The sequence below is a fragment of the Hipposideros armiger genome, unplaced genomic scaffold (assembly GCF_001890085.2).
Source record: "Hipposideros armiger isolate ML-2016 unplaced genomic scaffold, ASM189008v1 scaffold_448, whole genome shotgun sequence".
Taxonomy (NCBI): Eukaryota; Metazoa; Chordata; class Mammalia; order Chiroptera; family Hipposideridae; genus Hipposideros; species Hipposideros armiger.
This window is the reverse complement of record NW_017731798.1, coordinates 667,565-688,986: the sequence shown is the minus strand read 5'-3', so window position 1 is coordinate 688,986 and position 21,422 is coordinate 667,565. Positions and strand designations below refer to the sequence as shown.

Here is a 21,422-nt window from a genome sequence, read left to right as displayed (position 1 = left end):
ACCGTTCACCAAGTTCCTGTGGCACTTACCATGGGCAACCTTGCACTGACAATTTCCTTCTGATGGAGGCGTCTTATTTCCTTGTTGGAGTAGCAGATTCTTTACATGTCAGGACTATGTTTTAAACACTTTTGGGGCTTCACCATGAAGCCCAGCACAGCATATATTGTACGTTTTCAGAAGCCGTGCCAAATGTACCCCACACAGCCAATCAGAGTAAAACCAGTTCCTTCAATAAGAACAGGGACTTTTCTGCCCATGTCTGACACCCATATACATTCCTTTTCTTTCCTAAGCCAATCTCCCATTCTTCATTACTATCTTGATGTTCTTTCTTATCGCGTACTCTTGTACTTAAAGCAAGATAGTTTATTTCCAATTGAACATTTTTGAACAGACAAAATTCTTCCTTCACTTACAGAAATAATAGTTTGATTTTAGGAGAGCTGTGCATGATGAAATCCTCTCAACCTTCTTTTTTAAATCAAGTTGAAACGTATTTACAAAGTTAAACGTAAAGTGATCCTTTATTATTAGGGCAAGTGCAATTTCAGTTTTGTTACTATATAAGGTTCCACACTTTATGGAACCAGAATAGAAATGTGGATGAGATAAAACTCTCTGAAGGCGCAACTGGAATTTATGTCCTTTCTGCAGAATAGAGTAAAAGTACTAGGTGATTCTACAACATTTGGCAGTATTACAAGAATGTTTTATTCATTATTTTGAAATAATAAAATTCTTCTTGTTTTTTTTCCCCCAAAAGGTATTTATACCCTGTGCTTATGTAGTGATAATGATCATTTAGTAATAATGACAATAGTACTTAATAATGAGCATTTAATGTGCTTTCTAGTGTGCTATTTTAGATTTCACTTAATCTCCATAATGACATTATGAGTTAAGTATTGTATTTTTCTTGTTTTCAGAATAGAAAACTGAGACCTAGAATATTTAAGCTACTCTGCTAGAAACACACAATAATTGATAGTGCTGAGGCTGGGTTGCCAGCATGTTGGTTCCTCATCATGATATTATCTTGGCACCTGTCTTACTGGGAAGAGCACAGCATTAGAGAAAAGGGTTCTGATCCAGCCTCTTTGGCTAATTTAGGGGAAGTTTCAGGGCCACACTTTACTGGTAGGTAAAATAATGGAGCAAGAAGGTTCCTTTATCGTCTACTATTCTATGTTTCAACTCTATGAAATAAAGTTAACCAAAACATCTTGGAATACAACATCCCGTTTAACTTACGCAATTGATCTCATTAATAAAATAAATCTCTTCATTAAAATGGCAATCCCTTATCTAGAAGACATAAGCCTCTATTCATCTGTCATTCATTGAGGAAACTAGCGGTTAGCACTATGATCTCCTATAGAATTCATTGCTGTGTGCCAGGGCTGACGACTGACTAACAGAAGAGATAAGATCGTTAGAGAGCTTGTCTTTAAGGGACTTCGCATCTAGCACAATACAGAAAAAATGCTCATAAATAACAAAGTAGAGAGTGAAAGATACCACAACACATGTAAACCTTTATCGTTTAGGTCTTCCTTTGAGGAAGAGATTATTTGGGTGCTATGCAGCAGGGTCGGGGGTTGGAAGTAGAATCCAAAGAGAATTTGGATTGGGACTTAAAAGATTAATAAGCATTTGAATATTCTTTCTCATGTATTATAATTGCACAATTGTAGGTTGAGATACTTACAATAAATATCAAAGACTGTTTGCTCAGAATGAACTGTTTTCTGGCCAGATGGTCCATAATATGTTACAGAGCAGGCGAACGGCATTTGTATGTCAGCCTTGGTTGTCTTGTACTCCAGGGATGAAGTCATGGTGTAGAGCTGAGTTACTGGGTCCATTTGCTTTGTAAAAGTTATGACCACCACTGGAGAAAATAAAGAACACTAGTGATAGGATTTTTCATTGGAAAAATCACAATTCTTAATTATATGTCACAATGCCTTTGAGAAGTGGTTTTGTCCTTCTCCCTGTATTTAACAGGAGGGGAAATCGACATGTAGTGAGGTAGGATGTCTTTTCAAAACCATGAATCAGAGACACAGACAGAAATAGAACCCTGGAATCTTATTTCCTGCTCACTTTAATTAACTTCTAGAATACGCCGTATACAGAAATAATTTTCTCTGCTCTTGATTATTCTGTACAAGGACTGGAATGACGTTTTTAAAAACCACTTAATGATTTAATGGATACTTCAAGTAGCAAAGCATAGAGTCATAGATCAAAAGAGAGCAACACATTTTGATGCAGTATAGTCTGAGGAATCCCTAGACAAGAGAAAGTCAAAATAGGTCATTTGAATTTATTGCCCATCCGTACCCACCTCCTTCAAGAGGTTGTAACACCTTTCCAGCCCGGTACCACGTGATGTTGCCATCTGGATAACTGTCTTTTGAAATGCAATCACCCAACTGCAAAATAAAGAGGAAACGTTACTACCTTTGTGTCATCAGTGGCTGTCAATTTGGAAGCCCAGAATGCTCAGGAGATTGTAGATTACCTCAAAGGTTTCCTGACCCATTCATTTCTAAGCACTAAGGGCTGAAAAAATAATGCTCCCGTGTATAAAAACAATGTCTTACACTTGAAATTATGATCTTGCCCATTGTAAAACATGCACTGGATGCTGCAACTATTACTAAATCCTCATTCATGTAAAAGCATTACCAGATTCATTTTGACTTTATTCACTTTTTAACATTAACTAAATAACATAATTACATTAACATTGGCTATTACCATGGTTCATAGATCTATGTATGCAAGAATCATTAACAGTGTTAAAGCGAGGTTGCCTCTCCAGTTTTATACTATTAATCCATATATCTCAGACTACTGTACATATATTGCCACGATCTATAATTCCCACCACTTTTCTTCAGATTTTAACATTTAGCATTTAGCACATAATATTATGCAGTAAAATTTAATCTGATTCAGAATACTCCAGACGTGCTTCGCCTGGCAAAAGGAAAATTGAAGCATTTTAGCTAGTGGAAGTAGGATTATTAGTCAACTAATGTGCCCATATATGGAACTCCAGTTTTGGCCTTCCTTCAATACAGCCTCCCTTCAACCTCTGCTAATGTGATCTTTCAAAAATCTGATCTTCCCGCATCTTTACTTTAACTTTTCAATAGTTGAATTTGTCAATAGAATCAAGTCCAAAGTCCCGCCATCACACATAAGGCTTGTCATGGTCCATCCTCTCTTTACCTCTCCGGATTTATAGCTCCCTGCACTTGAATGCCCTCTGTCTTAGCACTCAAAGTTTCAGCCATACAAATGAACTTGATGTTCTCCAAAGATATAATTCTTTCCCCCATCATATTACTTCAAATTATTGGGAAGCCCTTTCTACCTTTGGTCTGGAGAAAATCTACTCATCTTTCATGATTCCATTAAATGGTTCATTCAAACAAGAAAGAACTATGCCGTTTTTTTTTACCCCCGATCTCCTCTTTTCCCTTCAGAAACGGCACCGCCTCCTCTGTGTCCCCACTCTACCTTGTGCAGACTTTCTTTACTGGTACTTGCAACCCAGTCAGCTACACAAGAGGCAAAGTCTAGGTTATTTGTCCTGGCAACGGAGGCCACAAGAAGGAATTTGAATACTAGGCTAAACAAAGGAAATGCATCAAAAACAAGTTCTTACCTTTTTTAGCTGCTGTGTTTCAAGAAATGGTGCTTTGCTTACAATTTCAGGTTTAGATGGTTCCTCTAAAGTTAAGTAGAGAAAGGTTTTAAGTGCGTATGGAAGAATGAAAGGACACGGTGATTTAGCTTTTAGAAAAAATAATTCATTTGCTCCAAGTAGAAAAGCAAGCAATAATATATAGAATAGATTTGCTATATAAAATGTAATTAAGGAACCTAGTTAGTCCATCCCCCTTTGAATATTTGCTTTATTATCTTAAATGTTATTTTATATGCTTATAACTCCTTTGACTAAAATATCAATGTTTGGATGCTTTATGAATAGTGACCATGAATTTGATAATGAAATAGAGGTTAATGTACTAAATAGGATGTATTCTCTCCTATTGATGATCACGTCCACTTATCAATGGCTTCACCTTTCTTTAGGTGAAGACCTCAATGCACATTAATCAAAGTCACAGGGGTACTTGTTTAAAATGCAGATTTCTGAGCCCTACCTTGCTGACTGATTCAGAATCTCTAGGGGGAACTTCCTATAAATCTACATTTTTAACGAGTTCCCTAAGGGTTCTTAGGCACAATGAAGTTTAACATTGATTGCTAGAAAATCACCAGAAACACAAAGCTAGTTCAGGAATGCAGAAGCCCAAGTTTCCTGTGTATCTCAAACCTTATCTTTAAGTGAAGTCACATCATGAAACTATAAATGTGGGGGAATTTTTCAATTTTGGAATCTGAGATGGACAGAAGCATTTTAAATATAGGAACTTTTGTAAGCATACATTCTAATAGAGGCTTCAGGAAGAACTGATTAAAAAACTGATAGACATAGACAATAGTGTAGTGGTTACCAGAGGGTAAGGGGGGGGGGCCTGGTAGATGAGGGTAAATGGAGTCAAATATATGGTGATAGAAAGAAAACTGACTCTGGGCAGTGAACACACAATGTGATATATAGATGATATATTACAGAATTGCACACCTGAAATCTATGTAACTTTACTAACCCTTGTTACCCCAATAAACTTTAATTAAAAAAAAAATTCCAGCAACAAGGTATCATTTAAACTTATTTTAAGTTACTTAATTCTCAACAGTTAGTTTCTTTTTTTTGTTTTAAAGATTTTTATTGGGGATTTTGAGGGATGGGAACAGCGCTGGGGAATTGGGGGAAGGGGAACAGACAAGTTGCTGTTGTTTTTTGTTCTTCAGTCTAGTTGTGGAAGACGTTACTTCACTGGCCCAAGTTGGCACCATCATTGCGCTCTTCCTGGGTGAGGCACATCAGTCGCCGGCTTCTGGACGGCCGCTCACTGCGGCTGCTGGCTGCTCACGCTGCCTGCTGGCTACACACGGCAGCCCATGGCAACCCACTGCCACAGGGACTGCAGCCTACACCGTCGCCGGCGACTCACAGCAGCCCAGCTCCAGGTTGATCTGTTGTTCAGCATCTTAGCTGCAGAGGGCAGTGTCACTGGCCCTCATATGTGGGATCCGAACCAGGGCCTCTGGCGTCCCAAGCCAGTTCTTAACCATCGCACCACTCGGCCGGCCCCTCAGCTGCTAGTTTCTATCATTGATGGATTTTTTAAAATGTTTAGTTAGTTTTAACAATTATTCAACAGAAAATGATATTGCCTCACTGGCATTGATTTTTGTGAGTTTCATGGAGCAGAATTATTCTATTCTCATATAAACAGACTAATAAAAACAACTAGCTATTCTTTCTTTCATAGTCGTATTGTTTACCATCTCCAATACTTACAATTCTGATTACCAAACTAAACTAAATAGGCTTTTGTATATTTATTACTCAATTTTGAATTCAGTTATCAGAAATGTTACCTATCCAGTCCATTACAGAAAACAAGGATGAAGACAAAGATCTTTGGAGGAGCAAAATGAATTATTACCAAAACTCTATATAAAAATGTAACCTTCTTCCGATTAATATTGAGAGTTAATTTCCCCTTGCTATTATATTTTATATTACAAATTAGAATAATGAATAATAATAAATCTACCTAAGTGTGGAATTCATGTGCTTTAATTATAGGAGGGTCTGTTTATTATTAATTCTAGAAATATAATTCTCCTAATACAATTTTCACAAGAGCGATTATCTATTTTCTAAATATATAGACTGGAAACAAATCATAAAAAGGATAGAAAAATATAAAAAAGAAATACAGAAGCATAGAAAGGTGTAACAGAGACAATTACATTAGCCCGAACAAGAAGTGCCACCTAACCATGTGATGTTTAGGAATGTGACTAAAATACTTATAAAAACTAACAAAAATCTCAAAATAAACAGCAATTTCTGGGAAACATATGACAGGGGATTAAAGACTTCCGTATATCAGTAAGCCTTGATGCTACCATTATTTCAATGCAATGTCATTAATATTCATAATTACAACTCTGAGCTATTACTAAAACATTAAATTCTATTCAGAATTTATGTTTTGTTCCTTTTTAAAGAGTTTTATTGGGGAATTGAGGGGATGGGAACAGTGCTGGGGAATTGGGGGAAGTGGAACAGACAAGTTGCTGTTGTTTTGTTCTTCAGTCTAGTTGTGGAGGACGTTGCTTCACTGGCCCAAGTTGGCACCACATTGTGCTCTTCCCGGGTTAGGCAGATCAGTCGCTGGCTTCTGGACGGCCGCTCACTGCGGCTGCTGGCGGCTCACGCTGGCTGCTGGCTACATACGGTAGCCCATGGCAACCCACTGCCACAGGGACTGCAGCCTACGCCGTCACCGGTGACTCACAGCAGCCCAGCTCCAGGTTGAGCTGTTGTTCAGCATCTTAGCTGTGGAGGGCAGTGTCACTGGCCCTCATATGTGGGATCCAAACTGGGGCCCTCTGGCATCCCAAGCCAGTTCTTAACCATTGTGCCACTCGGCCGGCCCCAGAATATATGTTTTAACGCACATGTCTAAAACATTTGAGAGAGGGCTGCAACCAAAATATTTAAACATAATGAAAATTCTCGAGGCTTAAGTAGGTGAGCTCAAATCCTCTGGGAACTAAGATCAGTTATTTAGTAATACCTCTCTGAGAGCTCAAGAGAGGTAAGATATTAAATTTATTTATGTGGTCAATCAAGAGTCAAAATTAACAAGAAAAAAAGGTATAATTTTTTTTCTGTGTCTTCTTCAGTAGCATCTCTGCCTGGAATACATGGAGAGATTTGAAAAATCCTCTGAAAAAAGTGAGGCTCTTCATACAAAATGTGGGTAGGCAGTATGGCTAAGCTGCATTACTCTCTAGTTCACTAAAATCATATACTTAAACCGCTGGGCACATACTAACTGCCTCATATGTAGAATATATTTCTCTCCTTTGCTTGTAAACCCTGTGATGTTTTATCAATGCACATAAGATCATAAGCACTTGTTGTGCTACAATTGTTGATCCTTTACACATCGCCAGGTGTACTTTGCTTTCATAAATATTTTCTAAAATATATTCTTATTTCAATAAAATGACACTGTAGCAAACCAAGGCAAAACTGATGAAAGGGTGCTTAAAGTTTAGTCTTCTTTACACTGTTATTCATCTTTCTATTTGGAAGAGTCACAGTGGATATTGTGGAAGTAATGGTAATACCCATTGCTTTTCTTTGAGTTATTTTGTCTTTAAACTTTTGTTTCAAACCCCCTATATTAACTATATATTCTGCATGTAATTTTCTCTTCTATTAGCTGGTAACAATCGATGAGGATTAGTTTGAGGACCATAAAAGAGGACATGTACTATTTTAGCAAAATTGCATATTGATTCCCAAGTGTTTAAAAAATTTTTTATATGAATTATGTCTTAATATGAATCAAGGATTCATAACCAAGTACAGAGGTGAAAGGAAAAGCCAGGCCCCGAATTTATTTGCATTATTAAAATAATTTTTTCAATCGTCTCCCAGCCAGATGAAGGTGGAGTGATGAATGCAAAACTGCTCTTTATCACCCATAAGGTACAGTGTTATTATTGAAAACCACGCACAGCATAGATCGATCTGATACAGGAGGACAGCAGAATAAGGCAGGTGTACAGTTATGTTGAGTCAAGAGTGCTTCTCTCAGTACTTTGCCAGCAATCATCCTTCATAAATCCTGACGAACTTTAAGTAAAGCATTCTGAGCATGGAATCAGTTTATTTTCCTCATGAGATGCAAATGGTATTGTTTTTTATATTTAAAAGATCAAAATGAAATATATGGTGTAGGTCTCATTTGTTAAATAGGTCATTTTCTGCTTGTTTCATTAAAAAAAAAAAAGATTACTTGCAGATTTATTAACTTTCATGGGGAGAGGAGTAGGTATGCTCAATTCTGATAAAGCATTGAGAACAGGATCCAAATGAAAGCTCCAAAATAACTGCGTGAAACCAGCCAGCACTGCCCATCATGAAGAGAAGAGCTGGTTCAGGTACCAGAACCTGTCATGGGAACAGTCTTCCTTTTAACATCACAGACCTCAGAGTCCAAGAGGGTAGACAGGTGAGCCAGGATTGGTAGCTTTCAAATGCTTTTGTAGGGCTGGAGTTCTGCCCACACCCTCTTTTTCCCCTGAAAAATTATCATGAAAAAACTTTGAAATATTGAGTAGGTGAAATTCTAGCTAATGGAGCAGAAGCAGCTCCTCACCTCCTCAGCTCTCTTCATTAGCTCCTCAAAAGGATCCTAGAAACACAGTGGGAAAACTGCCACCTAATTCAAAGAACTCATTTTACTAATGAGGAGGGATGTGTAGCCCCACATAGGTGAGGTGACTTGCCCGAGGTCAGAACTTAGCAGCCTAACGAAGCTAGGTCTCCTGATAACCAGTGGAGTGATTTTTCCATTACACCACTGACAGCCATGTGGCAATTCGGGCACCGATATGACCTCAAAGACTTTTGCACAATGGCTGGAATAAAACTTTGGGAACTTTTAAAGGTCTATTCTTGCTTTTGAAAGGTTGTATTAACTTTGAAAGTGCATTAAATGCAAACGCAGTTTGATTTTGATGCTATTCAACTACCAAAAAATAACTTTAAAAAGACTTGTATTAATGCTGACAAAGCACATGATCTGTTTGGATCTGCACTGCTTTATGGGTATGATTTCTTGCACCTGAGGTATAGGTTAAAACTGAGCAAACAACCCTACATCAGAGGTAACAAAGCTGTCAGCCATGACTTCTAGTTTGAAGAAAAACAAGTTGACTTTGCCCATGAGGAAGACACTCCAACAAGCTGATCTGGGATTAGCTCATGTCCACCATGCTCAGCTCTCTGGTACATAGTACATGTTGCTAGGTGATTCGACAGAAGGAAACAGAGGGCTGATTGATGAGCCTAGTAACTCTTAAGTGACTGCAATATATACATGCAGAGAATGAAAGCCTCCCTGTCACAGCTGCTGTTTGCTTCATTAAAAAGTGACCCAAAGTAAAGTCATTATTTTTTTAAAAAAAGTGAAGTCCCTATATGCTTTTGTAAACACTTTCTTTATCATGAGCTGCACTGTTTGATTAGAGTTGGAGTGTCCCACGGTTTCTAGCATAAAACGCCATTTTCAAGAGTGTGCAACTTGTCTATTTAAATTCTCCCTGGCCCAGAGCCTGGAATGCAAATTCTTTTTCTGAGAATCACTTTGTTTTCAATAACATTCAGAAGAGAAGGGGGTAGGGGGTGCTATGGTATGGGGGTGTGAGTTTGTTTTCACAGTCATAGAAATCCTTTGTATTCCGAAATGGCTTACAAATTTTATCTAATTAGGCCAATTGTATTTTTTATTCCAGATTGCTATATGGAATTTTTAAAGAATATATTCTGAAAATTGTCACAAATGAAGTAACCTGGATTTTTTTCAACTTTTTTGTATACTATTTGATATTTGGTAATTTTAACACAGTAGAAAAGGAACCCGTCAATGACAAATCAACACACATAACCTTTAGAGTGCTGTGAGTTCATCTCTGTACCTACTGCAGTATATTCTTCACATGTGTTTATATTTATGACATCATGACCTAATTAAATACATTTGGTTGCTTTCTTTACATAAAGTGTCCCTAGTAGGGCACCATCCATCTTCCTAATAACATCAAAGTGAAATAAACGAAAGGAAAGAAAATAAATACATGGGACATTGTCAAATACAGGATGCAGATTATTTGGGGTGTTTAGAAGAAGACAGCATGACTGACAAACACTTGGTATTTGGTTTGATTCCTAAAGTAATTGAGAAGGGTGGATGGTTTCTGGAAGGTGCCTTCTAAGCGAAAAGGGAAGCAACTGACACGTGTAACATGCTTTTACATGGTTCTTCTGGAGAACAAAGGTTTCCTTTGATAGCATAAGCACTCTTGGAATCTGTGTCTTGAGATCAGGGAGCTTTGATGTCCATACAAGTACGTAAGGGACAGTCTTACTTAGTTGCATAAGTTATTACAGGAGAAACAGGAAAAATCCGTGGTATCATGCTGTAGTAGCAAGGCCCTCTGGGTTTCTTTCTTCCCTATTTATTTTAATAATTTCTAGGTGCTGTAAAATCACAAGAAAGCAGAGGGAAAACAATGAAAGTGAGACCTTCTTCCCTGACTAAAAAAGACTGGCATTCGGAAACTGTTGAGGCTTTTTTTTTTTTTTCTGTACTTTCTAAAATATTATGATGGAACAGAGGTGGGACTTTTTATTTGAATATTAAAAGATAAAATGCTTTAATTAGAAGTTCTCGAGCCACTCATTTGCCTAGATGTTTGCACAGTAACATTAACTATATATTATCATTAAGCAAAGTAACTGTGCCGTCATGACTACAGTAATTCCTCCAGATTTCTTCCACACTTTTCTTATAATCCTACTCTACTTTTTTCCCTTTGTTGTATTCCATAGACACATTCAGGATGCAGTGAACTTTTTAATTTTAGGGCAATTTTATAAACCACCTGAACATTTTGAAGAAATAAATCAACAAGCACTGAAGGTCAGGATGTGTGTGTGTGTGTGTGTGTGTGTGTGTGTGTGTGTGTGTGTGTGTGTCACACATATATAAAGCTTAGGTTTCTAAACCACAAAATAGTTTGGATTTGCCTGTGTTTTATTTTTTATATATCAAAATGTCAATTTTATATGGTTCTTCTTACTACACATATACGAGTATGTATGCATGACATCCACGATTATGTGTATGTATGTGTGTATCACAGAATACTTATTTGTACATGTCAGTGAAAGTTACAGATCACATGCCAGTTTTCACTTAATAGTGCTTCATATCAGAGGCAATTTTACCCGACAAAACCACAGAGAACACTTTAGCTCCTCACTGAAAAAGCCCTATTTGAATTGCAGGATTTTTTTGTTTTCCTCACTGACAGCATGCATGAGCAGAATAAAGATCACTAGAAATCCTTTTCTATAGATGCCTGCTGTGGAGACACTACAGAGAGTTCAGTCTTCTTTCTAAAGAGCATTCTCTAGTACCAGCCATCAATCCCACTTAGCAGTTATGCCGCAGACTACTTACTGAACACCTTGACTATTGTAGGTGCCTCAAACACGTTGTCCTCAGTCACGAGCATGCACACAAATCTCTTTTCATCACTGATCCTGGCATTACTGATAGACAAGGTGTAGTTTTCTGAGAGGCTCAATCTGTCTTTGTATTCTGGTACATCATCATAATGAACGCTTTTCTTTGTAGAGGACCGGAAGGCAATAAATACGGGGGAGCCGTCAGGTTTTTCCTAAGAAATTAAAACGATAACACATTTTAAAAACAGGCATATGCAGATGTTTCAGGGTCACATCCAGGAGACCATTTCTTTGATCCTGTTCTTCCACCTATATTTATAATTGTATCCGAGAGGAATCATTTTGTATATTTATTTGGATAAAAATCTTCGGTTACAGAAAAGTACTCTTCACAGGAGGAGAAGCTGTAATTCTTTTACAGCTTCTGCTTAAATGTGTGGAAAGGAAAGGATGGAGCTCTCGGAATTTGAGCTTTTCTTGCATCTGGAGGACAGAATTAGTGACTGTTTTAAAATTGACAAGGGCTAGCCTTACATCTAATATAAAAGAAAAAATAGTTGAAAACAAACATGCAAATGTACAAAATGATTTTCAGCTAACCATCACAGCAAGCATACACTTGAGCTGCAAACACTTATTTAGCAATCCTGGGCAGTTGCCTTTTGCATATTCATTACCTTAATCCACATACTTTCTATGTCTATACCTTTCAGTTTCAGCCCAAACTGACACAGCTAACCTTTACAAATAACAGTTTAATGAGTCTTCATGGAGGAGCAGTATTTGCCCCTGTGAAACAATCATGTACATTAAACAACAGAATCAGATTAATCACTAAAACCCCATAGTTTTGCTTTCTGAGTCATAAAACTTAGTTCAAAGGGCTTTCATATAAAAACTTATTATCAAAATAAGACATAATCTAGGCATACACAATGATGCCAAAAGCACTGAAACATATACATTCATTTCTTCCTCTGCTCCCACAAAAATTCTCTTACCTAATAAGGAATTTAATCCAAAATGGGGACCAATCTCTTTTCTACTTACCTCACAAGACCTTTGAGAAAATAAAATATGATAAACCATTTAAAAATGCATTTTTAAGTGCACTTAAAAGGCAAATTTCAAGTTTCATTTTAAAAATTATTAGGATTATTAATGTTCAGGACTAAATGTTTACATCCTCACCAAATCCATATGTAGAAGCCCAAGCTCCCACGGTGATGGTATCTGGAGGTGGAGCCTTTGAGAGATAATTAGGTTTAGATGAGGTCGTGGCAACGGTGACCTCACGATGGGATTAGTGCCCTTGTAAGAAGGGGAAGAGACACAAGAGCTCTCCCTCTCTCCATAAGAGCACAAGAAGAGGTCACATGAGCACAGAGCAAAATGCCAGCAGTCTACAAATCAGGAGGAAGACCCTCACCAAGAGCTGAACCAGCCAGCACCTTGATCTTGGACTTCTCAGCCTCCAGAACTGTGAGAAAGAAATACCTGTTGTTTAATGGGCCGGCCGAGTGACTCAGTTGGTTAAGGGCTCGCTCAAGAGTTTGAGCTCTGAGCAACAGCGGTTCAATTTCCAGCCCGAGCTGAGCAGCCGTTGAGCTGCCAACAGGTGGCAGGATGGCTCAGCTTAAAAAAAAAAAAAAAAAGAAAAAAGAAAAAAGAAATACATATTGTTTAAATCCCCAGTCTATGGTATTGTGCTATAGCAGCCCATCCTAAGGCAATTACTAAGCTAACCTTGGAGTTCAAAAGTTCTAGTTGGTTGAATATCTGAATACATTAATAATATTCACTTTAAATTGCTTTTGTCACAGGTTCACAATGTAAATCCTCGCCCTAAATCATTCCTCATTAAGAGAAACATGGTAGACCAGTACCTTGAATTTCTATGTTCATTGACTTATGCAATAAATAACAGCTATTAAATTTTGAGCACTTAACTATATGCTAGGTACTTTCTTTGGGCTTTCCATGCATTAATTGATTTAATACTCATAACAACCCTGTATGTTAGAGTTATGATATTAGTGCCATTTACAGATTAGACAATGGAGACACTTTGGCGAAATAACTCATCCAAAGATCCAGCTACTGTATCCCAGCAGAGCCAAGATTCAAGCTCAGCAGCCTGGCTCCACTATGACTACCCTGTACCACGCTCAACAGCTATGAGACACCATTTCTGTACCAGAACTGATGAAGATGCTGGTGAAGAGGTGGGGGGGAGAGGGTTACAGAGGGGTGCACAGCGAGCTAGGACATTCACTGACAGACTACCATGCAGTAGGAGAGAAGGTCATCCATCCTTCCTCTAGGCTTGCTCCCTTTCACTCTTTCCAAACCTGCCATCTGCCTTTCGGGCTACATTAAATTAGAACTTGTATACTATGTCTGCCAGTCAATGCTGGTTTTAGAGCACATGGTACTCCAAATAGATCTCATCAGTTTACTGCTGAAGCTTTTTGCTTAATTAACAATTTTAAAACTGCCATTATTGTTGGTTTCCACAACCATTGTGCCAGTTCAGTCTAGGTGAAAATTATTCCCTGCATTATTTGTCAAAAACGTCTGCGATCACAGAAGTTTTAACCATCTGTGTTCCATTTATTTGGCCAGTAAGCTTGACTTAACAGGTGAATTATGTGGTAGTCTCCAAGACTGGAGGAATTTTAGGGGTGCCAATAGACTTTGTCCTCATAGGCCTTCGCTTCTTATTTCCACTTTTACAGGGACCCAGAAATAGTTCAATGTGAGCTGAGTTCACAGCATGAGCTGGGTACCAGGAGGAGAGGACAGAGAGTGTTACGTCCCCTCACCTCTTGGCCTTCCTTTCACATGCCCCTCACACACAGTGTGCTTTCAGCTTGGCAGCCCCACAGCCATAACAGCTTATATTTTTCATAGAATATTCATGTGCCAAGCACTAGGTAAGTATTCCATATAAGTTACTTCATGTAACCCTCACAACACTACAAGGAAGATAATTCTTATCTCATCTTGGTGAGAAAATGGGAATTAATTCACTAGTTCAGAATTCCACAGCGAGTATGTGGTAGAACATATTGGTCTGACTTCAGAACCCATATTTTAAAAGACCGTGTTATACCGCCCTTTGGGTGCAGCCTTAAGCACATTTCCCAAAGTGTGTTCTGCAAAATGTTTGTTCTTGCAGATATCTGAGGAAAAAAGGTTGCATGGTTAAATAAACCTAAGAAATTAATCAAACTTAGACCATTCATAATGTATCTTAATATGTGAAAGGCTCTGAGAAGCGTTGTAGTAAAGAAACTTCAAAAATTTCTTGACCATCAAATCCCTTTCTTATTCAAATACATACCTTTTAACATTCCAAGGAGTTAGGGAAATTTTGCCATTGTGTGTCAGGAAACATATGTCTACGTTAAGCTTGCAACTACCATGAGTCTCATATTATCCAGCCTTGGGAAATCATGCCTCATGAAACACCTTTTGTTGGTTTTGGTAATTAAATTGAGAAATTTTATCAGTTGATGTTACCTAGCTACCCCACATACACCTACTAGGATATCTACTCTTCACTTCCAGACCTACCTACACCTTGCTACCTGAGAAAATAGGATTTTGCTATTTGTAAGAAATGGATAAAATCAACAATGTTAAATGCAAAAAGGACCTACCACATTAACACAGTTCTAAGGCTAAACACCAGAAATGAGCTTCAAATGTTGATGAATAATTCCCAATGAATATTTGGGCACTCTGGCTACTGGTGTGTCTTGCTTTTGCAATAACCCACCAAGTGGAACACCAGTACGTAGCGGCTGTCCTTCGCTAAGCTCTGTCCTATGCTTCACTCATTTTGCTCTGAAACGCTGCCTTTTCCTCTGCCTCTAAAATTGAAGGTTGAGTCATTCAGACTACTGTGATCTAAGAATTAGGTGCTTATTGGCATTATTTTAAAATAGCATTTGCTATGTAAGACTGAAGAATTATTCTTTCAACATATTCAACACATGAATTCTACCTTCCTACATTTGTACCACAGTTGAATATTGCCATTATGTTAACTTTAAATTCACATTCACTCACAGAAGGAATTTTATTTAAAAAACCAGAGGCAATTAACCAAATCCAAGGTAGGTCACACTTACATATTTCCATTTGCCAAACATGAGATTCTGAGGTACATCGAGTCGGCAAGGCATGATAATGGTATCGCCATATGCTGAATTTACAGTATACAATCCAAGGCCTTTAGGGAAAAAGAGGGGGGAAAAGAGAAAATTTTAAGTGTTTTCTTGATGTAACAAAGTATAGTAGTCCCCTTATTTGTGGGGCATACATTCCAAGACCCTCAGTGGATGTCTGAAACTGTAGATAGTACCAAACCCTATGTTTATTATGTTTTTTCCTACACATACACACCTATGATAAAGTTTAATTTACAAATTAGGCACAGTAAGAGATTAACAACAATAACTAATAGCAACATAGAACAGAGCAGGATGGTGCAAAATTTTATCTCACTACTCAGAATGGTGCTCATTTAAACTTATGAATTGTTTTATTTCTGGACTTTTCCATTTAATATTTTCAGATGGCAGTTAACCATGGATAACTGAAACCTCAGAAAGCAAAACTTCGGATAAAGGGGAACTACTATAAGTAACTTCAGTTCAAGGTGCATATCTTAATGAAGGTTATCTGTTATAATCTTATCTTAAATGGCATACTAACAGTATGAAGCTAGAATATATTTACTATTTATCAACAACTCTTATTTAGCTACTAAGCTTTTCAATGTCACACAATTCAAATTTACAGACTGGCCTCGATTTTATCAGGGAATACATAAGGATGTATTCCAAAGGACCAGAGTGCAATCTAAGGGTGTATTTTCTCTGTATTTCATGGGAAAAGCATTCACGATGTTTCACAGAAACGTGGAACTATGCAAAGATTAACATGCATTAAATTCTCAAAGCTGCCTTTAAATATATTTGTGTTTTTATTTGATAACACTGTCAAATTTATTTTATAGAAAAAAATGTTAAAGTATTAAAAACTAGGAACTAATACATATAAGGCTAGAATGAATTTTAAGTGGGAAAATAACCATGAAAATGGCTTATTTCAGAGTAGTAATAGTTAAAATAGTAGTTTTAATTTTATTGTATGTAAAATATCATGATAAAAATTTGTAGTATGAAAATTCTTCATAGTTACAAAGTGATTATCCTCCTTTTTTGGTAGACAATCTAACTTAAACCTCAATTTGCTACTAAAGTACAGAGAACTTCCTGTTCTAATTTAATTCTTTATCGAGAAAAAAATGTAAATGATAAAAAGTTAAATTGTTAAAAAACCCCACAATTTTTGCATATGTATATAACATACTATTCAAACCCATATATATTCATGAGGTTTAAAAAAAAATTCAGACATTTTACCAGGCAATAGTACTTAGGAAACATCTCAGATTTTTTTTAACCTCATTCTGGTTACAATAATCTTTCAGATTAAATACTTTTATAATTAAGATATGTCCTAATTGGATATAGATTGTGAGGCTAATTTTGTAGCGAAAATGATATTTTGTCCACCAGGTGGTGCTAAAGTGCAAAGCTAAGGCAATTTGCAACATAGAAATAAGACCATCTTAGGACTTTCTAAAGAAAACAAGACACAGTGAATACCATATTTGACTGCTACTCATTATTCACAACGTGTACAAAATTTTATGTAGGGATAAAAATCAGTAACCTTTGTAAAGAAAAAACGTAATAAAATTCCTATTTTAAAATTCTGTCAATCGAGGAAGCTACTTCCCTTTAAAGCAATTTTGTCCTAGCGAACACTACAAAGAACACAGATTTTATGCATTTATGTCACATAACAACTAGTTTCCAGCATTGTTAACATTGTCAAAATAAAGAATACAAAGTATAAACCACGAGAATGTGTTTTTCACTTGCTCTTGGAGACAAGATATTTACTAAAATTATTTATTATATGTTCACTGTTATAAATATAAATTACCTCAGCAATTTTTAAATTGTTTAGAGCTCCCCAGACTGTAACTTTAATTCTTGTTAACTTCTAACCATTGAAGAGCATAAGCCTGGGAATGAAGAAGTGATCTCTTAAGCCTTATTAAAATAAAAATTGTGAGGGCTTAGAGATGTGGTTGCAGACATACCAACTAATTAAGAGTTAAAAAATTGCTTTATTTCACAATACAGTACTTATTTTCTGATACTTTGACTCCTAAATGTGTAACTTCTAAGATCTGTTCATGCACAATATAGGGGCAAGTATGCCAAGCCAACGAATCCATTTTGTGACTTAACATTTTCTTTTTTCATCAGGATAGCAAGTTGCTTGAGTATGTAATAACTCTTAAGATAATTTGGATCTGTACCGTAAATTATGGCAGGACACATCTCTCATGATCTCTTATCATTATAAAAATACACCTTCTTTTGATAATGACATGGTTGGTCAAGGAGTGAAAACAATTCACAGAGCTTAGGTACTAATGAGGTAAATCCCTTGCCAGGTGTACAGAGAAATAAGAAAATTCCTCTTCTAAAAATTTAATGCTTTCCTCTTTCTTTCAGATCATTTTTATTTTATCTTCCCTATAGAACTATAATGATATTGGTGTATATATATATATATATATATATATATATATATATATAAATTATAATAAATTTTAAAGCTATATGAATTTCAAGTACATAGTGTATTAACATGATGAAAGTGAAATTACAACAGGGAAGGGCCTATTTTATGTTAATCTTTACATCCCCAGGAGCAAAGTCTGGCGTTGAATCGGCATTTAATAAGATGATTTCTCACTTGAATGTTGTGGAGTCCTTTCCATTTTGTTTATTAAATGAACATTTGAAAATTAGGAAGGAGTTGATAGCACTGGGACTTTGAGAATTCTTATTCCTACCATACACTCTAAAGGCTGTCATATATTGTCTTTGATGTGTGTAGAAAACATGGATTTGTGCTTGGATGGCATTCTCGTTTTTGAAGAGAAACAACACAAAACAAACCTTTTTATAAGAGTTCATAGATGAAACTACAGGAGAGAACATTCCTCCTTTCCCTTTCAAGAGAAATTAAAGATTATTGGCGTTCTGTGATTTGCAAATGATACTATGAAATGCCTTTTTCTTACTTGTGAAGACCATAAAGCACAGAGTGGTTTCTAAAAGTGTTTGAAAATTCATGCATTGGGTCTTAATGACAGTTTGTTATCCAAAATTAGCCAGGACAGGACTCTTTAAAGCATAACAAACATAAAGAAAATACAACATGTGACAAAAATGAGGCCAGTAGTTAAAAGTCCAACAGGTACAGACAGAAGCACTGGTCTATAGACTTAGGGCAGAATGAATGATAACGAGCTGACAGCATTAAGACCCACAATAATGAGAATTTTAGAAATAATTTTCAAGTTAGTTATAATCAACTTTCCTCTTCTGGTAAGAGTATACCGACTCCCAGGTTCATCTCACAGAAAGAGTGAATGCTTGAACCTGTGGGAGAGCTAATATTCTAAGCCCCTAGGGATGAAGTGGCTACAAAGACATCACAGTGGTGATGAATTAGCATCCTGATTTCTAGATGTCTCTAGAGGCGAAGTGCCAATGAGACCCAAAGTACCTGTCAGCACAAATGATTCTGTTTATACTTTTCATATAACAGAAACATTTTTTCTTTGAATTGCCAAGTCTGAATTAAATTTGGCTTACTAGAATTTCCCTACAATTTTCTCCCTGTCATTTTAATTGGTTAAATTATTCATGGTTTTATAGCCTAGAGACTATTGGACCCTACTGCAAGTATAGAAAGCCTATGATGTCCTTCGTCAAAGAGATTAAATATAAAATATAGAAGGAATGTGTGTGTGTGCACAAGTGTGTACATTTCTATGTGGTACATGTTATATCTACATGTACATGCATATAACATAAGATACTTTAAAATGGGCTAGAAACTTTCTGTATTAAATGTGTTCTATAAATTTAAGGTACTGTTATGAGTTATTAATATTATTATTACTATAAAAATATCCTAACATAAAATAAAACATAAAAACATTTTATACTTGAGAAGCAGTGTGTAACTATTTAAGCATTTTAAAAAAAGAGTTATTAACTAAAGGACAATAGAACTAGAAAGGCTATACAGGAGAATTCTCTGAAAATACAATGGAAAAAGCACAGCATAAGAAAATCTCTTGACCAAATAATTCTGACATACAGAGTCTCAGGCAAGTAGGAGGTAGTTATAGTTATGCATTTTGTATAGAAAATAATTTAAAGAGGCATTGAAACAGACTTTGTAAAATTTTGAAGTTAGGTGAACACTTCTTACTTGTAATTGAAATAATAAAAAATGTAATCATCTTGGCCATATTGGTGAGAAACACTTTTTCTGTATAAACTAATCTTAAGGACTACTACCAAGTTCAGAATAATCATCCTGTTTGCATGGCCAACATATAGACATTTGCATTAAGGTAGTGTAAAATTCAGAATCTGCTACCACATTTCAAGTAGAACAGCAAATAATATAGAAAATAGGATGAGAACTAAACAGTCTATTTTTACATGCTGTAATTCAATGTGGTTAATTGTTTTTTAGTACACTGATATTTTAATAGCATCATCATTCTTAAAGGCTTTTTTTTTTAGTTCTGCAGCTCTGTTAGGAGCCATAGAAGAGTTATTCACAATTACAACCAGCTCAGAGCTTGTAAAAACTAACTTCTAGTTCTACAGGAATTTTAGAAAAATTTATTTGTGTAAATGAATTGTTTGGGGAGGAAGTAGGTAGAAATAAGAACGTTATCCTAAGAGGTTACTTTCATATTTATTTGACTGAATTTGACATGTAAACATACTAGTGTCCCTATGTGCTTTATTAATGAATTAAGATATGTACGACTCTAACTAAAACATGTAAATATTTTGTAATATCAGCCTATAGCAGTGTTTCCCAACCTCCTCATTACTCATCATTATTTGGGGCTGAATAATCAATCTTTATCACGGGGGATTGTCCTGTGTATGTTTAGCAGCATCTGCCTCTGCCCATTAGATGCCAATGGCACCCTTCCCCAGTTACAACAAGAAAATTTCCAGACATGACAAATGGAACATGGCCCCACAAACTCCTGTCTAATTGAGAACCACTGGTTTAGAACTTCAACTCTTGGCTTCTTTCATTCAATAAAACTGTGGCTTCCAAAAAAAGGGGTCAATGTTATTAAATATAATTTTAGTGTAGGACTAAATAATATTCAGTAAGACTGAATATGAATGAAGGGATGGAGGCAGAAATGGCACATAATAACACTTGGTTATTATCAAATTCAAATCAGTTTTCCTCATAAAAACATTTCATATTATATTAAACTATTCAGGAGTATTGATTGCTGACCCTAGAAATGAGATCCAATCTCTTTATAGAAATGTCAAAAAATACTCTGTCTTTGCTTTTACTTCCCTTGCTTTTGAGGTCAAATTCATAAAATCTTCTCTGAACCCAAGGTCCATTAGTTTAGTACCTATGCTTCTATGAAATTTATTGTTTCACGTCTTATATTTAGGTCTTTGATACATTTTGAATTAATTTTGGTAGACGGTGACAGATAGCAAAGCAGTCTAACTTCATTCTGTTGCATGTGACTTTCCATTTTCCCAGCACCATTTAGTGAAGAGGCTGTCTTTTCTCCATTGTATGTCTTTGGCACTTTTATAAAAAATTATCTGCTCATATATACATGGGTTTATGTCTGCATTCTCAATTCTATTCCATTGGTCTGTGTGCCTGTTTTTCAGCCAATACCATGCTGGGGTTTTTTTTGTTTGTTTTTTTTTAAGATTTTTATTGGGGAATTGGGGGGATGGGAACAGCGCTGGGGAGTTGGGGGAAGGGGAACAGACAAGTTGCTGTCGTTTTGTTCTTCAATCTAGTTGTGGAGGATGTTGCTTCACTGGCCCAAGTTGGCACCATCATTGCGCTCTTCTCTGGCGAGGCAGATCAGTCGCCGGCTTCTGGACAGCCGCTCACTGCGGCTGCTGGCCGCTCACGCTGGCTGCTGGCCACACACGGTACCCCATGGCAACCCACTGCCACAGGGACTGCAGCCCACGCCGTCGCCGGCGACTCATGGCAGCCCAGCTCCAGG

The 21,422-nt window shown here is 36.6% G+C and overlaps 1 protein-coding gene across 2 annotated transcripts in view; it reads right to left on the bottom strand.

The window, feature by feature from the left end:
• ALCAM (activated leukocyte cell adhesion molecule) overlaps window positions 1–21,422 on the bottom strand; it is a 200,307-nt gene that overhangs the window by 35,500 nt on the left and 143,385 nt on the right. For both annotated transcript variants that reach the window (XM_019665715.1, XM_019665714.1), the window contains exons 2-6: window positions 15,358–15,458; window positions 11,211–11,430; window positions 3,686–3,750; window positions 2,354–2,441; window positions 1,712–1,894 (exon numbers count right to left, since the gene is read on the bottom strand). In XM_019665715.1, the coding sequence (XP_019521260.1) occupies window positions 1,712–1,894; window positions 2,354–2,441; window positions 3,686–3,750; window positions 11,211–11,430; window positions 15,358–15,458 (657 nt within the window). The remainder of the gene's footprint in view (window positions 1–1,711; window positions 1,895–2,353; window positions 2,442–3,685; window positions 3,751–11,210; window positions 11,431–15,357; window positions 15,459–21,422) is intronic.